The 22,502-nt window shown below is 40.7% G+C and overlaps 1 protein-coding gene across 4 annotated transcripts in view; it reads right to left on the reverse strand.

Moving 5' to 3' along the window:
- The window catches only part of SLC2A8 (solute carrier family 2 member 8), a 179,671-nt gene that overhangs the window by 114,903 nt on the left and 42,266 nt on the right, over positions 1-22,502 (reverse strand). For 3 of the 4 annotated variants that reach the window (XM_053695349.1, XM_053695350.1, XM_053695348.1), the window contains 2 exons: positions 19,556-19,718; positions 2,782-2,988 (listed from right to left, as the gene is read on the reverse strand). In XM_053695349.1, coding sequence (XP_053551324.1) covers positions 2,782-2,988; positions 19,556-19,718 — 370 coding nt within the window. The remainder of the gene's footprint in view (positions 1-2,781; positions 2,989-19,555; positions 19,719-22,502) is intronic. The other variant, XM_053695351.1, reaches the window with a different exon arrangement.

Here is a 22,502-nt window from a genome sequence, read left to right on the forward strand (position 1 = left end):
ATACACGCACAACCCAACGCGTGCAAAAAGATTACTTCTAGCAAAGTTTACACTAGAGCAAAAGCGCTAAATAGTACGCTACTTGTATACACACACAACCCAACGCGTGCAAAAAAAAAAAAGATTACTTCTAGCAAAGTTTACACTAGAGCAAAAGCGCTAAATAGTACGCTACTTGTATACATGCACAATCCAATGCGTGCAAAAAGATTACTTCTAGCAAAGTTTACACTAGAGCAAAAGCGCTAAATAGTACGCTACTTGTATACACGCACAACCCAACGCATGCAAAAAAGATTACTTCTAGCAAAGTTTACACTAGAGCAAAAGCGCTAAATAGTACGCTACTTGTATACACGCACAACCCAACACGTGCAAAAAAGATTACTTCTAGCAAAGTTTACAGTAGAGCAAAAGCGCTAAATAGTACGCTACTTGTATACACGCACAACCCAATGCGTGCAAAAAGATTACTTCTAGCAAAGTTTACACTAGAGCAAAAGCGCTAAATAGTACGCTACTTGTATACACGCACAACCCAACGCATGCAAAAAAGATTACTTCTAGCAAAGTTTACACTAGAGCAAAAGCGCTAAATAGTACGCTACTTGTATACACGCACAACCCAACACGTGCAAAAAAGATTACTTCTAGCAAAGTTTACAGTAGAGCAAAAGCGCTAAATAGTACGCTACTTGTATACACGCACAACCCAATGCGTGCAAAAAGATTACTTCTAGCAAAGTTTACACTAGAGCAAAAGCGCTAAATAGTACGCTACTTGTATACACGCACAACCCAACACATGCAAAAAAGATTACTTCTAGCAAAGTTTACACTAGAGCAAAAGCGCTAAATAGTACGCTACTTGTATACACGCACAACCCAACACATGCAAAAAAGATTACTTCTAGCAAAGTTTACACTAGAGCAAAAGCGCTAAATAGTACGCTGCTTGTATACACGCACAACCCAACGCGTGCAAAAAGATTACTTCTAGCAAAGTTTACACTAGAGCAAAACGCTAAATAGTACGCTACTTGTATACACGCACAACCCAACGCGTGCAAAAAAGATTACTTCTAGCAAAGTTTACACTAGAGCAAAAGCGCTAAATAGTACGCTACTTTTATACACGCACAACCCAACACATGCAAAAAAGATTACTTCTAGCAAAGTTTACACTAGAGCAAAAGCGCTAAATAGTACGCTACTTGTATACACGCACAACCCAACACATGCAAAAAAGATTACTTCTAGCAAAGTTTACACTAGAGCAAAAGCGCTAAATAGTACGCTACTTGTATACACGCACAACCCAATGCGTGCAAAAAGATTACTTCTAGCAAAGTTTACACTAGAGCAAAAGTGCTAAATAGTACGCTACTTGTATACACGCACAATCCAACGCATGCAAAAAGATTACTTCTAGCAAAGTTTACACTAGAGCAAAAGCGCTAAATAGTACGCTACTTGTATACACGCACAACCCAACGCATGCAAAAAAGATTACTTCTAGCAAAGTTTACACTAGAGCAAAAGCGCTAAATAGTACGCTACTTGTATACACGCACAACCCAACACATGCAAAAAAGATTACTTCTAGCAAAGTTTACACTAGAGCAAAAGCGCTAAATAGTACGCTACTTGTATACACGCACAACCCAATGCGTGCAAAAAGATTACTTCTAGCAAAGTTTACACTAGAGCAAAAGCGCTAAATAGTACGCTACTTGTATACACGCACAATCCAATGCGTGCAAAAAGATTACTTCTAGCAAAGTTTACACTAGAGCAAAAGCGCTAAATAGTACGCTACTTGTATACACGCACAACCCAATGCGTGCAAAAAGATTACTTCTAGCAAAGTTTACACTAGAGCAAAAGCGCTAAATAGTACGCTACTTGTATACACGCACAACATAATGCGTGCAAAAAGATTACTTCTAGCAAAGTTTACACTAGAGCAAAAGCGCTAAATAGTACGCTACTTGTATACACGCACAACCCAACGCGTGCAAAAAGATTACTTCTAGCAAAGTTTACACTAGAGCAAAAGCGCTAAATAGTACGCTACTTGTATACACGCACAACCCAACGCATGCAAAAAAGATTACTTCTAGCAAAGTTTACACTAGAGCAAAAGCGCTAAATAGTACGCTACTTGTATACACGCACAACCCAATGCGTGCAAAAAGATTACTTCTAGCAAAGTTTACACTAGAGCAAAAGCGCTAAATAGTACACTACTTGTACTCTATAACACTATAAATGTTAAACAAACAGAAAAAAAACTATTCTTCATTCTACTTAAAGGGACACTGAACCCAAATATTCTCTTTTGTGATTCAGATAGAGCAGCAATTTTAAGTAACTTTCTAACTGACTCCTATTATCAAATTGTCTTCATTCTCTTGGTATCTTTATTTGAAATGCAAGAATGTAAGTTTAGATGCCGGCCAATTGTTGGTGAACACACTGGGTTGTTCTTGCTGATTGGTGGATAAATTCACCCACCAATAAACAAGTGCTTTCCATGGTTCTGAACCACAAAAATAGCTTAGATGCCTTCTTTTTCAAATAAAGATAGCAAGAGAACGAAGAGAAATTGATAATAGGTGTAAATTAGAAACTTGCTGCTCCATCTGAATCATGAAAGAAAAAATTTAAGTCAAAATTGTAATAAGTATTTTTAGAAATTCTCCTAACATGCTAAATTGCTGCTCATATAAAAACACTACTGTATATGAAATTTATTGTATTGTTTTTTACATTACTTACCGGAACGACCAGTGACGTGACTCCACTCGCAAAACCATTTAGCATGCGTCCTACATACAGCATCCACACATTCTGGGCACAGATAATGACGGTAAAACCAAAGACGAAGGGCAAAGAGCAAAGCATCAGACTGAGTTTTCTTCCAATTCTATCTACAATCCAACCACCAAACAGGCCACCGACAGCTGCACCAATGGTTACGATGGACTGTGGGGGGGGAAAAAATAAAATAAATGTATGCTTACCGGATAAATTTCTTTCTTTCCGGATATGATGAGTCCACGGTATTCTCAATTACTGGTGGGAATATCACTCTTGGCCAGCAGCAGGAGGCAAAGAGCACCACAGCAAAGCTGTTAAATATCCCTCCCCTTCCCACAATCCCCAGTCATTCGACCGAAGGAAAATGGAGAAAAGAAGAAACACAAGGTGTAGAGGTTTAGTCAAAATAAAAAAAACTGTCTTTAAAATAAAGGGTGGGGCCACGGACTCACCATATCCGAAAAGAAAGACATTTATCAGGAAAGCATACATTTTGTTTTCTTTCCCAAGATATGGTGAGTCCACGGTATCCTCAATTACTGTTGGGAACCAATAGCCAAGCTAGAGGACACAGAGGATAAGGGAGGGACAAGACAGGTAGACCTAAATAGAAGGCACCAAAGCTTGAAGAACTTTTCTCCCAAAAGAAGGAGATAATGGTCAGAAGAATAGGGGAGTTTGTGACATTTGAGATAGTGCATCGATAGGTAAAAATCAGATCAAGGGAGTGACCATCTTTGTGAGTGGGAGAGTCAGTCCATTGTGACAAACCGAAAGAGGAAGTGAGTTGCAGAAGTTGTTTTGCAGAGGAGGCAGTGGGATTGTCAAGAGGTATGTTAAGTCACCAAGAATGAGGGCAGGGGTGTCTGAGGAAAGGAAATAAGGAAGCCAGGCAGCAAAGTGATCTAAAAATTGAGTTGTGGTGCCAGGGGGGGGCGATATATGACTGCAACACGTATAGAGAGGGGAGAGAATAACCGAATCATGTGTGCGTCAAATGAAGAAAATATGAGGGAAGAGAAGGGCTGTATTTGTTGAAAGCTGCAACGAGAGGAAAGTAAAATACCGACACCACCTCCTTGTCTATTGCCAGACCTAGGAGTGTGGCTGAAATGGAGACCCCCATGTGACAGTGCAGCAGTGGATGCTGTGTCTGAAGTAGAGAGCCAGCTTTCTGTGAGAGCCAGAAGGTTGAGAGAGTGGGAGATAAAGAGATCATGGATAGAAGTGAGCTTGTTGCAAACAGAGCGAGAGTTCCAGAGTGCACAAGTGAAGGGGGATGGTGGTTTTAGATGCAAGACAAATGTGAGTAAGGTTACCAGAGTTTTGTTTTTGAAGTCTATTAAAAGGCACACAGGGATGTGCAAGGTTAGGAAGTTTTGGGGACCAGGATTAGGGGAGATGTCGCCAGCAGCTAGTATGAGCAAGAGGGAGAGTGACATGAGATGAGAAGCAGATTTACAGTAGTGAGACTGTTTTTGTGTTGAGTTGCAAGTAGGAGAGAGAGTGTTTAGGAATGTGTGAAGTTCATGAATACAAAAGTAAGGTGAGGTTAAGAGAGATGGGCTAATGAACAGTGCAGGTGGTGAGGGGGAAGAAGTAATAGAATAAAGCAGTTTTTTATAGAGACAAAAAGGTACCAAAAAAGGAATGTGAAGATATTGAGCATTATAATAAACTAAACAAATAGTGGATAAAACACAGTGTTACAACAGGACTTGCCTTATCCATTGTCCAATCCTTGTTCAATTTTTGTGTAATTCTTTTGCCCAATTGTTAATGTCTCACTTATAATACTGTTATCTAACCTGCATTGCTCACCCCTGCATTGCTATTCCCTTAGCAGTGTTAAATGTATAGGCCACAGCATTTAGCTGATTGCAATAAAATAGGTAATGACATGATCAAAGACAGTCAAAAGGCTAATTGGGAAAGTTTGATTCAGGGTGAGATAAGTAAAAATAACAGACAAAAGAATTTGGGGAAAGCTAGGGTTATACCATTAGTGAAATTAAAATTGAGGAATTATAACAAGCATTGACAAGGTTTGAACATCACATAGATAAAGACAAGATATCAGCAGAATAAATATATGCAGGAAAATACTTAAAGGATTAAAACTTTTGCCCGATTTGGTATAACCAAAACACATATTTTAACTAATATGTATTAAAGTAAACTTACCGACCTATAACTCTTGAAAATCGAAGCCTCATTTACTTAGAAATTTAAAATTTTATTTTTTGTCGATCATGTCATGATATCCAGCCCACTATTTTCAGACCTACGTGTATGCAATCACGAACCAATCAGATTCTCCGTTTATGCATATAATTATCAGCAGAATTGTTCCTCATTCGCATGTGCACAAAACCGGCACCAATAGGGCATGCGCATTTGCTACTACTGATAAATACCCACGGAGTGGGTTCGGAAAAAAATAAATTTTAATAACGATGATTACAGCGATCAGGTAAACATCTCATAACGACAACCTATTGAAAATGTGCTTATTTCGGATAGTTAAATGTAAACAGCGAAGTTCAATTTAGCTTACAGTGGCCCTTTAATTGCATAAACTCCCCACCTGGAAGAAACAGCACTTACCTGCCAAGTCTGCTGTCTGGCATGTAGACAGCTCACTAGGTATGCAAGGACACAGTTCCTCACAGAGACCTATACAACAGAAAGAACAGAGTAAACCAACTCTGATTTTCTATACTAGGGTAGCAAAAAGTTAGGAACACACAGAAAGGCCAACCTTACCAGTTCCTAACTGCTTGAAAGCCACCACTACCCTTACTGAAGAGATTAACTTGGAGTACGGCTATACCCAATAAACTTGCTTGAAGTAAAATTTCCATATTCTTCAGACACCAAAACTTCACCTCCTCCATGAATGAAGGCAAAGAGAAGGACTGGGCATTGTGGGAAGGGGAGGGATATTTAACAGCTTTGCTGTGGTGCTCTTTGCCTCCTCCTGCTGGCCAGGAGTGATATTCCCAACAGTAATTGAGGATACCGTGGACTCACCATATCTTAGGAAAGAAATATATATTTATAATCTAAAGAATACTAAAGTATTTGCAGAAAATGCCATGAGCAGTATATTTCTTCCTTCTATCTCCTCACATTAAGGAGGCTAACAGTGAGAAGAGCTGTACTTGTATCTTCTCACATTAAGGAGGTGAGAATGAGCTGTACTTTTATCTTCTCACATTAAGGAGGTGAGAACGAGCTGGGCTTGTATCTTCTCACACTAAGGAGGTGAGAATGAGCTGTACTTGTATCTCCTCACATTAAGGAGGTGAGAATGAGCTGTACTTGTATCTCCTCACATTAAGGAGGTGAGAAGAGCTGTACTTGTATCACTTCACATTAAGGAGGTTAACAGTAAGAATGAGTTGTACTTGTATCTTCTCACATTAAGGAGGTGAGAACGAGCTGTAATTGTATCTCCTCACATTAAGGAGGTGAGAAGAGATGTACTTGTATCTCCTCACATTAAGGAGGCTAACAGTAAGAAGAGCTGTACTTGTATCTCCTTACATTAAGGAGGTGAGAAGAGCTGTAATTGTATCTCCTCACATTAAGGAGGTGAGAAGAGATGTACTTGTATCTCCTCACATTAAGGAGGTGAGAACGAGCTGTACTTGTATCCCCTCACATTAAGGAGGTGAGAAGAGCTGTACTTGTATCTTCTCACATTAAGGAGGTGAGAACGAGCTGTACTTGTATCTCCTCACATTAAGGAGGTGAGAAGAGCTGTACCTGTATCTCCTCACATTAAGGAGGTGAGAATGAGCTGTACTTGTATCTCCTCACATTAAGGAGGCTAACAGTGAGAAGAGTTGTACTTGTATCTTCTCACATTAAGGAGGTGAGAATGAGCTGTACTTGTATCTCCTCACATTAAGGGGGTGAGAATGAGCTGTACTTGTATCTCCTCACATTAAGGAGGTGAGAAGAGCTGTAATTGTATCTCCTCACATTAAGGAGGTGAGAATGAGCTGTACTTGTATCTCCTCACATTAAAGGGACACTGAACCCAAATTTTTTCTTTCATGATTCAGATAGAGCATGCAATTTTAAGCCACTTTCTAATTTATTCCTATTATCAATTTTTCTTCGTTCTCTTGCTATCTTTATTTTAAAAAGACGACATCTAAGCTTTTCTTTTTATTCAGAACTCTGGACAGAACTTTTTTTATTGGTGGATGAGTTTATCCACCAATCAGCAAGAACAACCCAGGTTGATCACCAAAAATGGGCCGGCATCTAAACTTACTTTCTTGCATTTCAAATAAAGATACCAAGAGAATGAAGAAAATTTGATAATAGGAGTAAATTAGAAAGTTGCTTAAAATGTCATGCTCTATCTGAATCACGAAAGAAAAAATTTGGGTACAGTGTCCCTTTAAGGAGGTGAGAAGAGCTGTACTTGTAACTTCTCACATTAAGGAGGTGAGAATGAGCTGTACTTGTATCTTCTCACATTAAGAAGGTGAGAACAAGCTGTACTTGTATCTCCTCACATTAAGGAGGTGAGAATGAGCTGTACTTGTATCTTCTCACATTAAGGAGGTGAGAATGAGCTGTACTTGTATCTCCTCACATTAAGGAGGTGAGAAGAGCTGTACTTGTATCTTCTCACATTAAGGAGGTGTGAAGAGCTGTACTTGTATCTCCTCACATTAAGGAGGTGAGAACGAGCTGTACTTGTATCTCCTCACATTAAGAAGGTGAGAACAAGCTGTACTTGTATCTTCTCACATTAAGGAGGTGAGAACAAGCTGTACTTGTATCTTCTCACATTAAGGAGGTGAGAATGAGCTGTACTTGTATCTCCTCACATTAAGGAGGTGAGAATGAGCTGTACTTGTATCTCCTCACATTAAGGAGGTGTGAAGAGCTGTACTTGTATCTCCTCACATTAAGGAGGTGTGAAGAGCTGTACTTGTATCTTCTCACATTAAGGAGGTGAGAATGAGCTGTACTTGTATCTTCTCACATTAAGGAGGTGAGAACAAGCTGTACTTGTATCTTCTCACATTAAGGAGGTGAGAATGAGCTGTACTTGTATCTTCTCACATTAAGGAGGTGAGAATGAGCTGTACTTGTATCTCCTCACATTAAGGAGGTGAGAACGAGCTGTACTTGTATCTTCTCACATTAAGAAGGCGAGAACAAGCTGTACTTGTATCTTCTCACATTAAGGAGGTGAGAATGAGCTGTAATTGTATCTCCTCACATTAAGGAGGTGAGAATGAGCTGTACTTGTATCTCCTCACATTAAGGAGGTGAGAATGAGCTGTACTTGTATCTCCTCACATTAAGGAGGTGTGAAGAGCTGTACTTGTATCTTCTCACATTAAGGAGGTGAGAACGAGCTGTACTTGTATCTTCTCACATTAAGGAGGTGAGAACAAGCTGTACTTGTAACTTCTCACATTAAGGAGGTGAGAACAAGCTGTACTTGTAACTTCTCACATTAAGGAGGTGAGAATGAGCTGTACTTGTATCTTCTCACATTAAGGAGGTGAGAACAAGCTGTACTTGTATCTTCTCACATTAAGGAGGTGAGAATGAGCTGTAATTGTATCTCCTCACATTAAGGAGGTGAGAATGAGCTGTAATTGTATCTCCTCACATTAAGGAGGTGAGAATGAGCTGTACTTGTATCTCCTCACATTGAGGTGAGAATGAGCTGTACTTGTATCTTCTCACATTAAGGAGGTGTGAAGAGCTGTACTTGTATCTCCTCACATTAAGGAGGTGAGAACGAGCTGTACTTGTATCTCCTCACATTAAGGAGGCCAAGGGGTAAATTTATTAAAGTGTGGACGGACATGATACGATGTAGCGTATCATGTCCGCTGCACATCGATAAATGCCGACAGCATACACTCTCTGCATTTATCATTGCACCAGCAGCTTTTGTGAACTGCTTGTGCAATGCCGCCCCCTGCAGATTTGTGGCCGGTAGCAGGGGGTGTCAATCAACCCGATTGCATTCGATCAGGTTGATTTCTGTCCGCCGCCTCAGAACAGTCGGACAGGTTATGGAGCAGCGGTCTTTAGACCGCTGAGTCATAACTTCTGTTTCCGGCGAGCCTGTGTATAAATAACCAGATAACACAGGTCTGTGTACAGCACTAAGTACTAGATCTGCATGTGTATAAATAACCAGATAACACAGGTCTGTGTACAGCACTAAGTACTAGATCTGTCTGTGTATAAATAACCAGATAACACAGGTCTGTGTACAGCACTAAGTACTAGATCTGTCTGTGTATAAATAACCAGATAACACAGGTCTGTGTACAGCACTAAGTACTAGATCTTAGTGTGTATAATAACCAGATAACACAGGTCTGTGTACAGCACTAAGTACTAGATCTGTCTGTGTATAAATAACCAGATAACACAGGTCTGTGTATAGCACTAGATCTGTCTGTGTATAAATAACCAGATAACACAGGTCTGTGTACAGCACTAAGTACTAGATCTTAGTGTGTATAATAACCAGATAACACAGGTCTGTGTACAGCACTAAGTACTAGATCTTAGTGTGTATAATAACCAGATAACACAGGTCTGTGTACAGCACTAAGTACTAGATCTGCCTGTGTATAATAGCCAGATAACACAGGTCTGTGTATAGCACTAAGTACTAGATCTGTCTGTGTATAATAACTAGATAATACAGGTCTGTGTACAGCACTAAGTACTAGATCTGTCTGTGTATAAATAACCAGATAACACAGGTCTGTGTACAGCACTAAGTACTAGATCTGCATGTGTATAATAACCATACAGTATTTGCAGAAAATGCCATGAGCAGTATATTTCTTCCTTCTATCTCCTCACATTAAGGAGGTTAACAGTGAGAACAAGCTGTACTTGTATCTTCTCACATTAAGGAGGTGAGAACGAGCTGTACTTGTATCTTCTCACATTAAGGAGGTGAGAATGAGCTGTACTTGTATCTTCTCACATTAAGGAGGTGAGAATGAGCTGTACTTGTATCTCCTCACATTAAGGAGGTGAGAAGAGCTGTAATTGTATCTTCTCACATTAAGGAGGTGAGAAGAGCTGTAATTGTATCTCCTCACATTAAGGAGGTGAGAAGAGCTGTAATTGTATCTTCTCACATTAAGGAGGTGAGAATGAGCTGTACTTGTATCTCCTCACATTAAGGAGGTGAGAATGAGCTGTACTTGTATCTCCTCACATTAAGGAGGTGAGAATGAGCTGTACTTGTATCTCCTCACATTAAGGAGGTGAGAACGAGCTGTACTTGTATCTTCTCACATTAAGGAGGTGAGAATGAGCTGTACTTGTATCTTCTCACATTAAGGAGGTGAGAAGAGCTGTAATTGTATCTTCTCACATTAAGGAGGTGAGAATGAGCTGTACTTGTATCTCCTCACATTAAGGAGGTGAGAATGAGCTGTACTTGTATCTCCTCACATTAAGGAGGTGAGAAGAGCTGTAATTGTATCTCCTCACATTAAGGAGGTGAGAACAAGCTGTACTTGTATCTCCTCACATTAAGGAGGTGAGAACGAGCTGTACTTGTATCTCCTCACATTAAGGAGGTGTGAACTGCTTCTGCAATGCCGCCCCCTGCAGATTTGTGGCCGCTAGCAGGGGGTGTCAATCAACCCGATTGCATTCGATCGGGTTGATTTCTGTCCGCCGCCTCAGAGCAGTCGGACAGGTTATGTACACAGTTTAGACCGCTGAGTCATAACTTCTGTTTCTGGCGAGCCTGTGTATAAATAACCAGATAACACAGGTCTGTGTACAGCACTAAGTACTAGATCTGTCTGTGTATAAATAACCAGATAACACAGGTCTGTGTACAGCACTAAGTACTAGATCTGTCTGTGTATAAATAACCAGATAACACAGGTCTGTGTACAGCACCAAGTACTAGATCTGCATGTGAACAGCTGTACTTGTATCTTCTCACATTAAGGAGGTGAGAAGAGCTGTAATTGTATCTCCTCACATTAAGGAGGTGAGAACAGCTGTACTTGTATCTCCTCACATTAAGGAGGTGAGAACGAGCTGTACTTGTATCTTCTCACATTAAGGAGGTGTGAAGAGCTGTACTTGTATCTCCTCACATTAAGGAGGTGAGAACGAGCTGTACTTGTATCTCCTCACATTAAGGAGGTGAGAATGAGCTGTACGTGTATCTTCTCACATTAAGGTGGTGAGAAGAGCTGTACGTGTATCTTCTCACATTAAGGAGGTGAGAACGAGCTGTACTTGTATCTTCTCACATTAAGGAGGTGAGAACGAGCTGTACTTGTATCTTCTCACATTAAGGAGGTGAGAACGAGCTGTACTTGTATCTTCTCACATTAAGGAGGCGAGAATGAGCTGTACTTGTATCTTCTCACATTAAGGAGGTGAGAAGAGCTGTACCTGTATCTCCTCACATTAAGGAGGTGAGAAGAGCTGTACCTGTATCTCCTCACATTAAGTAGGTGAGAACGAGCTGTACTTGTATCTCCTCACATTAAGGAGGTGAGAAGAGCTGTACCTGTATCTCCTCACATTAAGGAGGTGAGAATGAGCTGTACTTGTATCTTCTCACATTAAGGAGGCTAACAGTGAGAAGAGCTGTACTTGTATCTTCTCACATTAAGGAGGTGAGAACGAGCTGTACTTGTATCTTCTCACATTAAGGAGGCGAGAATGAGCTGTACTTGTATCTTCTCACATTAAGGAGGCGAGAGCTGTACTTGTATCTCCTCACATTAAGGAGGCGAGAGCTGTACTTGTATCTTCTCACATTAAGGAGGTTAACAGTAAGAACGAGCTGTACTTGTATCTTCTCACATTAAGGAGGTGAGAATGAGCTGTACTTGTATCTTCTCACATTAAGGAGGTGAGAATGAGCTGTACTTGTATCTTCTCACATTAAGGAGGTGAGAACGAGCTGTACTTGTATCTTCTCACATTAAGGAGGCGAGAACGAGCTGTACTTGTATCTTCTCACATTAAGGAGGTGAGAATGAGCTGTACTTGTATCTTCTCACATTAAGGAGGTGAGAATGAGCTGTACTTGTATCTCCTCACATTAAGGAGGCTAACAGTGAGAACGAGCTGTAATTGTATCTTCTCACATTAAGGAGGTGAGAATGAGCTGTACTTGTATCTCCTCACATTAAGGAGGTGAGAACGAGCTGTACTTGTATCTTCTCACATTAAGGAGGTGAGAATGAGCTGTACTTGTATCTTCTCACATTAAGGAGGTGAGAATGAGCTGTACTTGTATCTCCTCACATTAAGGAGGTGAGAACGAGCTGTACTTGTATCTCCTCACATTAAGGAGGTGAGAAGAGCTGTACTTGTATCTTCTCACATTAAGGAGGTGAGAATGAGCTGTACTTGTATCTCCTCACATTAAGGAGGTGAGAGCTGTACTTGTATCTCCTCACATTAAGGGAGGTGAGAGCTGTACTTGTATCTCCTCACATTAAGGAGGTGAGAAGAGCTGTACTTGTATCTTCTCACATTAAGGAGGTTAACAGTAAGAACGAGCTGTACTTGTATCTTCTCACATTAAGGAGGTGAGAACGAGCTGTACTTGTATCTTCTCACATTAAGGAGGTGAGAACGAGCTGTACTTGTATCTCCTCACATTAAGGAGGTTAACAGTAAGAACGAGCTGTACTTGTATCTTCTCACATTAAGGAGGTTAACAGTAAGAACGAGCTGTACTTGTATCTCCTCACATTAAGGAGGTGAGAATGAGCTGTACTTGTATCTTCTCACATTAAGGAGGTGAGAATGAGCTGTACTTGTATCTTCTCACATTAAGGAGGTGAGAATGAGCTGTACTTGTATCTTCTCACATTAAAGGGCCACTGTAAGTAAATATTTTCTATGCCTGTTACTAACTAACTACCCCAAATACGCTTTTTATCAATAGCATTTCATTAACATATCTCTACCGTATATCAGAAATCTTGTCTGCAAATTTAATTGTTTTCCAAACCCACTCCGTGGGTATCCTTTGCTCTGTACCAATCCGTTTACAATACCTAGGTTTCAAAATGGCGCTTTAAACACAATTTCATTGGTTTAAGTATTTTTAACACGCAGTGCTGAAAATAGTGGGCAGGATAACGTGACATCATCGGGGAATAAAAGATATAACTTTTATAACGTTATGAAACTTCGTTTTGGAGAAAATATAGGTCAGTAGGTTTTAATTAATGTTTATTAACTTTAATATGTTAGTTGTTTGGCTTAAAAATTATAACAGAAAGTAATCCTTTAAGGAGGTGAGAATGAGCTGTACTTGTATCTCCTCACATTAAGGAGGCTAACAGTGAGAACGAGCTGTAATTGTATCTTCTCACATTAAGGAGGTGAGAATGAGCTGTACTTGTATCTTCTCACATTAAGGAGGTGAGAACGAGCTGTACTTGTATCTTCTCACATTAAGGAGGCGAGAACGAGCTGTACTTGTATCTTCTCACATTAAGGAGGTGAGAATGAGCTGTACTTGTATCTTCTCACATTAAGGAGGTGAGAATGTACTTGTATCTTCTCACATTAAGGAGGTTAACAGTAAGAACGAGCTGTACTTGTATCTCCTCACATTAAGGAGGTGAGAATGAGCTGTACTTGTATCTCCTCACATTAAGGAGGTTAACAGTAAGAATGAGCTGTACTTGTATCTTCTCACATTAAGGAGGTGAGAACGAGCTGTACTTGTATCTTCTCACATTAAGGAGGCGAGAACGAGCTGTACTTGTATCTTCTCACATTAAGGAGGCGAGAGCTGTACTTGTATCTCCTCACATTAAGGAGGTGAGAGCTGTACTTGTATCTTCTCACATTAAGGAGGTTAACAGTAAGAACGAGCTGTACTTGTATCTTCTCACATTAAGGAGGTGAGAATGAGCTGTACTTGTATCTTCTCACATTAAGGAGGTGAGAATGAGCTGTACTTGTATCTTCTCACATTAAGGAGGTGAGAATGAGCTGTACTTGTATCTTCTCACATTAAGGAGGTGAGAATGAGCTGTACTTGTATCTTCTCACATTAAGGAGGTGAGAATGAGCTGTACTTGTATCTCCTCACATTAAGGAGGCTAACAGTGAGAACGAGCTGTAATTGTATCTTCTCACATTAAGGAGGCGAGAGCTGTACTTGTATCTCCTCACATTAAGGAGGTGAGAGCTGTACTTGTATCTTCTCACATTAAGGAGGTTAACAGTAAGAACGAGCTGTACTTGTATCTTCTCACATTAAGGAGGTGAGAATGAGCTGTACTTGTATCTTCTCACATTAAGGAGGTGAGAACGAGCTGTACTTGTATCTTCTCACATTAAGGAGGCGAGAACGAGCTGTACTTGTATCTTCTCACATTAAGGAGGCGAGAGCTGTACTTGTATCTCCTCACATTAAGGAGGTGAGAGCTGTACTTGTATCTTCTCACATTAAGGAGGTTAACAGTAAGAACGAGCTGTACTTGTATCTTCTCACATTAAGGAGGTGAGAATGAGCTGTACTTGTATCTTCTCACATTAAGGAGGTGAGAATGAGCTGTACTTGTATCTTCTCACATTAAGGAGGTGAGAATGAGCTGTACTTGTATCTTCTCACATTAAGGAGGTGAGAATGAGCTGTACTTGTATCTTCTCACATTAAGGAGGTGAGAATGAGCTGTACTTGTATCTCCTCACATTAAGGAGGCTAACAGTGAGAACGAGCTGTACTTGTATCTTCTCACATTAAGGAGGCGAGAGCTGTACTTGTATCTTCTCACATTAAGGAGGTTAACAGTAAGAACGAGCTGTACTTGTATCTTCTCACATTAAGGAGGTGAGAATGAGCTGTACTTGTATCTTCTCACATTAAGGAGGTGAGAATGAGCTGTACTTGTATCTTCTCACATTAAGGAGGTGAGAATGAGCTGTACTTGTATCTTCTCACATTAAGGAGGTGAGAATGAGCTGTACTTGTATCTTCTCACATTAAGGAGGTGAGAATGAGCTGTACTTGTATCTCCTCACATTAAGGAGGTGAGAGCTGTACTTGTATCTCCTCACATTAAGGAGGTGAGAGCTGTACTTGTATCTTCTCACATTAAGGAGGTTAACAGTAAGAACGAGCTGTACTTGTATCTTCTCACATTAAGGAGGTGAGAATGAGCTGTACTTGTATCTTCTCACATTAAGGAGGTGAGAGCTGTACTTGTATCTTCTCACATTAAGGAGGTTAACAGTAAGAACGAGCTGTACTTGTATCTTCTCACATTAAGGAGGTGAGAATGAGCTGTACTTGTATCTTCTCACATTAAGGAGGTGAGAATGAGCTGTACTTGTATCTTCTCACATTAAGGAGGTGAGAACGAGCTGTACTTGTATCTTCTCACATTAAGGAGGTGAGAACGAGCTGTACTTGTATCTCCTCACATTAAGGAGGTGAGAATGAGCTGTACTTGTATCTTCTCACATTAAGGAGGTTAACAGTAAGAATGAGCTGTACTTGTATCTCCTCACATTAAGGAGGTGAGAATGAGCTGTACTTGTATCTCCTCACATTAAGGAGGTGAGAGCTGTACTTGTATCTCCTCACATTAAGGAGGTGAGAAGAGCTGTACTTGTATCTTCTCACATTAAGGAGGTTAACAGTAAGAACGAGCTGTACTTTTATCTTCTCACATTAAGGAGGCGAGAATGAGCTGTACTTGTATCTTCTCACATTAAGGAGGTGAGAACGAGCTGTACTTGTATCTTCTCACATTAAGGAGGTGAGAACGAGCTGTACTTGTATCTTCTCACATTAAGGAGGTGAGAACGAGCTGTACTTGTATCTCCTCACATTAAGGAGGTGAGAACGAGCTGTACTTGTATCTTCTCACATTAAGGAGGCGAGAATGAGCTGTACTTGTATCTTCTCACATTAAGGAGGTGAGAATGAGCTGTACTTGTATCTTCTCACATTAAGGAGGTGAGAATGAGCTGTACTTGTATCTCCTCACATTAAGGAGGTGAGAATGAGCTGTACTTGTATCTTCTCACATTAAGGAGGTCAGAACGAGCTGTACTTGTATCTCCTCACATTAAGGAGGTGAGAAGAGCTGTACTTGTATCTCCTCACATTAAGGAGGTGAGAAGAGCTGTACTTGTATCTCCTCACATTAAGGAGGTGAGAAGAGCTGTACTTGTATCTTCTCACATTAAGGAGGTGAGAATGAGCTGTACTTGTATCTTCTCACATTAAGGAGGTGAGAATGAGCTGTACTTGTATCTTCTCACATTAAGGAGGTGAGAAGAGCTGTACTTGTATCTCCTCACATTAAGGAGGTGAGAAGAGCTGTACTTGTATCTTCTCACATTAAGGAGGTGAGAATGAGCTGTACTTGTATCTCCTCACATTAAGGAGGCCAAGGGGTAAATTTATTAAAGTGTGGACGGACATGATACGATGTAGCGTATCATGTCCGCTGCACATCGATAAATGCCGACAGCATACACTCTCTGCATTTATCATTGCACCAGCAGCTTTTGTGAACTGCTTGTGCAATGCCGCCCCCTGCAGATTTGTGGCCGCTAGCAGGGGGTGTCAATCAACCCGATTGCATTCGATCCGGTTTATTTCTGTCCGCCGCCTCAGAGCAGTCGGACACAGGTCTGTGTATAACAATAAGTACTAGATCTGCCTGTGTATAATAACTAGATAATACAGGTCTGTGTACAGCACTAGGTACTAGATCTGCATGTGTATAATAACTAGATAATACAGGTCTGTACAGCACTAAGTACTAGATCTGCCTGTGTATAATAACTAGATAATACAGGTCTGTGTACAGCACTAAGTACTAGATCTGCCTGTGTATAATAACCAGATAATACAAGTCTGTGTATTATCTAGTTCAGTGCTTTGCAAACTGTGTGTCGTGACACATTAGTGTGTCGGCAGCAGTGTGTAGGTGTGTCCCTGCTTCAGCACACATTTTTTTTAATTTATTTTTTTTTTAAATAGTTTTTTGGTTTCCGCCTTTCGGCCGGCCTGCTACGCATATCACATGGTTGACACATGATTGATACCTAGTGGGTCACAGATCATATTAACCTATTGACGCAGCTCAGTGGGAACTGAAATTATTTCCATTGGCGGCACGTTGGCTTCTGACTGCACGTGTAGTCTCCTCAATCGGCTCATGACTGCACGTGTAGTCAGTGAGTGGGACAGCGTGTGTTTGCAGCACAGGCAGTAGTCAGTAGGACTCACAGAGCTGAGGGCAGCAGCTTAAACGCAGAGCAGAAGTCAATGTGTTTGTTTTTTTGCAGCTAGCTCCCAGTAGTGCATTGCTGCTCCTGCTCTTGATATATGGATATGAAGTGGAAGCTTAAAAATGCTTGATGATGCAATGCGAGTGTCTTTATCTAATATTCCACCAAATATTCAGAAACTGTGTTCATCCCATCAACCTCATACATCCCATTAAAATAGCAAGTAGCTATTGGTGTTATTGAGCTTTTTTTTAATTCTTGCACATACATACTGTTACTTGTAAATACATTTAGTTATTATATAATTTATGTATGCGTCCGTATCTGAAACAAGTTAGTTTAACCTCCTGTTTGCTCGTACAACTGAATTACTGTGTCGCAAAATGATGTAGGTCTAAAAAGTGTGTCGCCAACATGAACAGTTTGGAAAGCTCTGATCTAGTTAATATACACAGGCAGATCTAGTACTTAGTGCTGTACACAGACCTGTATTATCTGGTTATTATACACAGGCAGATCTAGTACTTAGTGCTATACACAGACCTGTATTATCTAGTTATTATACACAGGCAGATCTAGTACCTAGTGCTGTACAGACCTGTATTATCTAGTTATTATACACAGGCAGATCTAGTACCTAGTGCTGTACAGACCTGTATTATCTAGTTATTATACACAGGCAGATCTAGTACCTAGTGCTGTACAGACCTGTATTATCTAGTTATTATACACAGGCAGATCTAGTACCTAGTGCTGTACAGACCTGTATTATCTGGTTATTATACACAGGCAGATCTAGTACCTAGTGCTGTACAGACCTGTATTATCTAGTTATTATACACAGGCAGATCTAGTACCTAGTGCTGTACAGACCTGTATTATCTGGTTATTATACACAGGCAGATCTAGTAACTAGTGCTGTACAGACCTGTATTATCTAGTTATTATACACAGGCAGATCTAGTAACTAGTGCTGTACAGACCTGTATTATCTAGTTATTATACACAGGCAGATCTAGTACTTAGTGCTATACACAGACCTGTATTATCTGGTTATTATACACAGGCAGATCTAGTAACTAGTGCTGTACAGACCTGTATTATCTGGTTATTATACACAGGCAGATCTAGTAACTAGTGCTGTACAGACCTGTATTATCTAGTTATTATACACAGGCAGATCTAGTACTTAGTGCTGTACAGACCTGTATTATCTAGTTATTATACACAGGCAGATCTAGTACTTAGTGCTATACACAGACCTGTATTATCTAGTTATTATACACAGGCAGATCTAGTACCTAGTGCTGTACAGACCTGTATTATCTAGTTATTATACACAGGCAGATCTAGTACTTAGTGCTGTACACAGACCTGTATTATCTAGTTATTATACACAGGCAGATCTAGTACTTAGTGCTGTACACAGACCTGTATTATCTGGTTATTATACACAGGCAGATCTAGTACCTAGTGCTGTACAGACCTGTATTATCTAGTTATTATACACAGACAGATCTAGTACCTAGTGCTGTACAGACCTGTATTATCTAGTTATTATACACAGGCAGATCTAGTAACTAGTGCTGTACAGACCGGTATTATCTAGTTATTATACACAGGCAGATCTAGTAACTAGTGCTGTACAGACCGGTATTATCTAGTTATTATACACAGGCAGATCTAGTAACTAGTGCTGTACAGACCTGTATTATCTAGTTATTATACACAGGCAGATCTAGTAACTAGTGCTGTACAGACCGGTATTATCTAGTTATTATACACAGGCAGATCTAGTACTTAGTGCTGTACAGACCTGTATTATCTAGTTATTATACACAGACAGATCTAGTACCTAGTGCTGTACAGACCTGTATTATCTAGTTATTATACACAGGCAGATCTAGTACTTAGTGCTGTACACAGACCTGTATTATCTGGTTATTATACACAGGCAGATCTAGTACCTAGTGCTGTACAAACCTGTATTATCTAGTTATTATACACAGACAGATCTAGTACTGTACAGACCTGTATTATCTAGTTATTATACACAGGCAGATCTAGTAACTAGTGCTGTACAGACCGGTATTATCTAGTTATTATACACAGGCAGATCTAGTAACTAGTGCTGTACAGACCGGTATTATCTAGTTATTATACACAGGCAGATCTAGTAACTAGTGCTGTACAGACCTGTATTATCTAGTTATTATACACAGGCAGATCTAGTAACTAGTGCTGTACAGACCGGTATTATCTAGTTATTATACACAGGCAGATCTAGTACTTAGTGCTGTACAGACCGGTATTATCTAGTTATTATACACAGGCACGTTAATACAGCATTCTGCACATAGCACAAGAGATATAATATGATTAGATAAATACAGTATAATCAGTGAAATGCAATAGAACAAGAGTCCCATATAATAAGGATATATAGGTATTGACTTACCCCAAACCATGAGGCTGAATTCTTGTCTAATACTAATTCAGGGTCTTCTGCGTCCTTCAGATAAGTAATAGCTGGTGAGCTGTATCCCAGAACAAAACCGAAGCTCAGAGGTCCCAGCACTGCAGCAAACGTCGCCAAATACAGATTGTTGTTCTGGACCTTCCTGCACAATACAAGACAAGGAAGCTCAGACAATGCACAGAGAGCAAACTAGAGAATCAACAAAACGCTCTAGACCAGTGCTTCCCAAACCCAGTCCTCTTAACAACCCCATATTCCTAATATCCTAACCAGAGCACAGGTGAAATAATAAGCTCGCCCATCAGCTGATCAGTCCTCAGTACCGTTATTAGGCCCCATATTCCTAATATCCTAACCAGAGCACAGGTGAAATAATCAGCTCGCCCATCAGCTGATCAGTCCTCAGTACCGTTAACAGCCCCATATTCCTAATATCCTAACCAGAGCACAGGTGAAATAATAAGCTCGCCCATCAGCTGATCAGTCCTCAGTACCGTTATTAGGCCCCATATTCCTAATATCCTAACCAGAGCACAGGTGAAATAATCAGCTCGCCCATCAGCTGATCAGTCCTCAGTACCGTTAACAGCCCCATATTCATAATATCCTAACCAGAGCACAGGTGAAATAATAAGCTGGCCCATCAGCTGATCAGTCCTCAGTACCGTTATTAGGCCCCATATTCATAATATCCTAACCAGAGCACAGGTGAAATAATCAGCTTGTCCATCAGCTGATCAGTCCTCAGTACCGTTAACAGCCCCATATTCATAATATCCTAACCAGAGCACAGGGGAAATAATAAGCTCGCTGATCAGTCCTCAGTACCGTTAACAGCCCCATGTTCATAATATCCTAACCAGAGCACAGGTGAAATAATAAGCTCGCCCATCAGCTGATCAGTCCTCAGTACCGTTAACAGCCCCATATTCATAATATCCTAACCAGAGGACCGGTGAAATAATAAGCTCGCCCATCAGCTGATCAGTCCTCAGTACCGTTAACAGCCCCATATTCATAATATCCTAACCAGAGCACAGGGGAAATAATAAGCTCGCCCATCAGCTGATCAGTCCTCAGTACCGTTAACAGCCCCATATTCCTAATATCCTAACCAGAGCACAGGTGAAATAATAAGCTCGCCCATCAGCTGATCAGTCCTCAGTAGCGTTAACAGCCCCATATTCCTAATATCCTAACCAGAGCACAGGTGAAATAATAAGCTTGCCCATCAGCTGATCAGTCCTCAGTACCGTCAACAGCCCCATATTCATAATATCCTAACCAGAGCACAGGTGAAATAATAAGCTCGCCCATCAGCTGATCAGTCCTCAGTACCGTTATTAGGCCCCATATTCATAATATCCTAACCAGAGCACAGGTGAAATAATAAGCTCGCCCATCAGCTGATCAGTCCTCAGTACCGTTAACAGCCCCATATTCCTAATATCCTAACCAGAGCACAGGTGAAATAATAAGCTGGCCCATCAGCTGATCAGTCCTCAGTACCGTTAACAGCCCCATATTCATAATATCCTAACCAGAGCACAGGGGAAATAATCAGCTCGCCCATCAGCTGATCAGTCCTCAGTACCGTTATTAGGCCCCATATTTAGAATATCTTAACCAGAGGACCGGTGAAATAATCAGCTTGCCCATCAGCTGATCAGTCCTCAGTACCGTTATTAGGCCCCATATTCATAATATCTTAACCAGATGACAGGTGAAATAATCAGCTCGCCCATCAGCTGATCAGTCCTCAGTACCGTTATTAGGCCCCATATTCATAATATCTTAACCAGAGGACCGATGAAATAATCAGCTCGCCCATCAGCTGATCAGTCCTCAGTACCGTTATTAGGCCCCATATTCATAATATCTTAACCAGAGCACAGGTGAAATAATCAGCTCGCCCATCAGCTGATCAGTCCTCAGTACCATTATTAGGCCCCATATTCATTATATCTTAACCAGAGGACCGATGAAATAATCAGCTCGCCCATCAGCTGATCAGTCCTCAGTACCGTTATTAGGCCCCATATTCATAATATCTTAACCAGAGCACAGGTGAAATAATCAGCTCGCCCATCAGCTGATCAGTCCTCAGTACCATTATTAGGCCCCATATTCATTATATCTTAACCAGAGCACAGGTGAAATAATCAGCTCGCCCATCAGCTGATCAGTCCTCAGTACCATTATTAGGCCCCATATTCATAATATCTTAACCAGAGGACCAGTGAAATAATCAGCTCACTCAGCTGATCAGTCCTCAGTACCATTATTAGGCCCCATATTCATAATATCTTAACTAGAGCACTGGTGAAATAATCAGCTCGCCCATCAGCTGATCAGTCCTCAGTACCATTATTAGGCCCCATATTCATAATATCTTAACCAGAGCACAGGTGAAATAATCAGCTCTCCCATCAGCTGATCAGTCCTCAGTACCATTATTAGGCCCCATATTCATAATATCTTAACCAGAGCACAGGTGAAATAATCAGCTCGCCCATCAGCTGATCAGTCCTCAGTACCATTATTAGGCCCCATATTCATAATATCTTAACCAGAGCACAGGTGAAATAATCAGCTCGCCCATCAGCTGATCAGTCCTCAGTACCGTTATTAGGCCCCATATTCATAATATCTTAACCAGAGGACCGGTCAGTTCACCTGTGCTCTAGTTAAGATAAAATAAATATGTGAAGTGAAACACAAAACAGAGGGGAGCCTCATGTGCAGATCAACCAAAAGTGAGTATGAAATGATGCAACCAAAATCCAAAACTGCGTACTCCCTTTTGGCAATAGCACACAATGTGCTGATATCTCAGGGTGCATCGCCCTCTCCCCAGGTGCTGCTCAGCCAGTAGAATCACAAGAAAGATCCAAGGATATGAAGCTCAGCTCCGTGTAGCATGAGA

The sequence above is a fragment of the Bombina bombina genome, chromosome 12 (assembly GCF_027579735.1).
Source record: "Bombina bombina isolate aBomBom1 chromosome 12, aBomBom1.pri, whole genome shotgun sequence".
Classification (NCBI taxonomy): domain Eukaryota; kingdom Metazoa; phylum Chordata; class Amphibia; order Anura; family Bombinatoridae; genus Bombina; species Bombina bombina.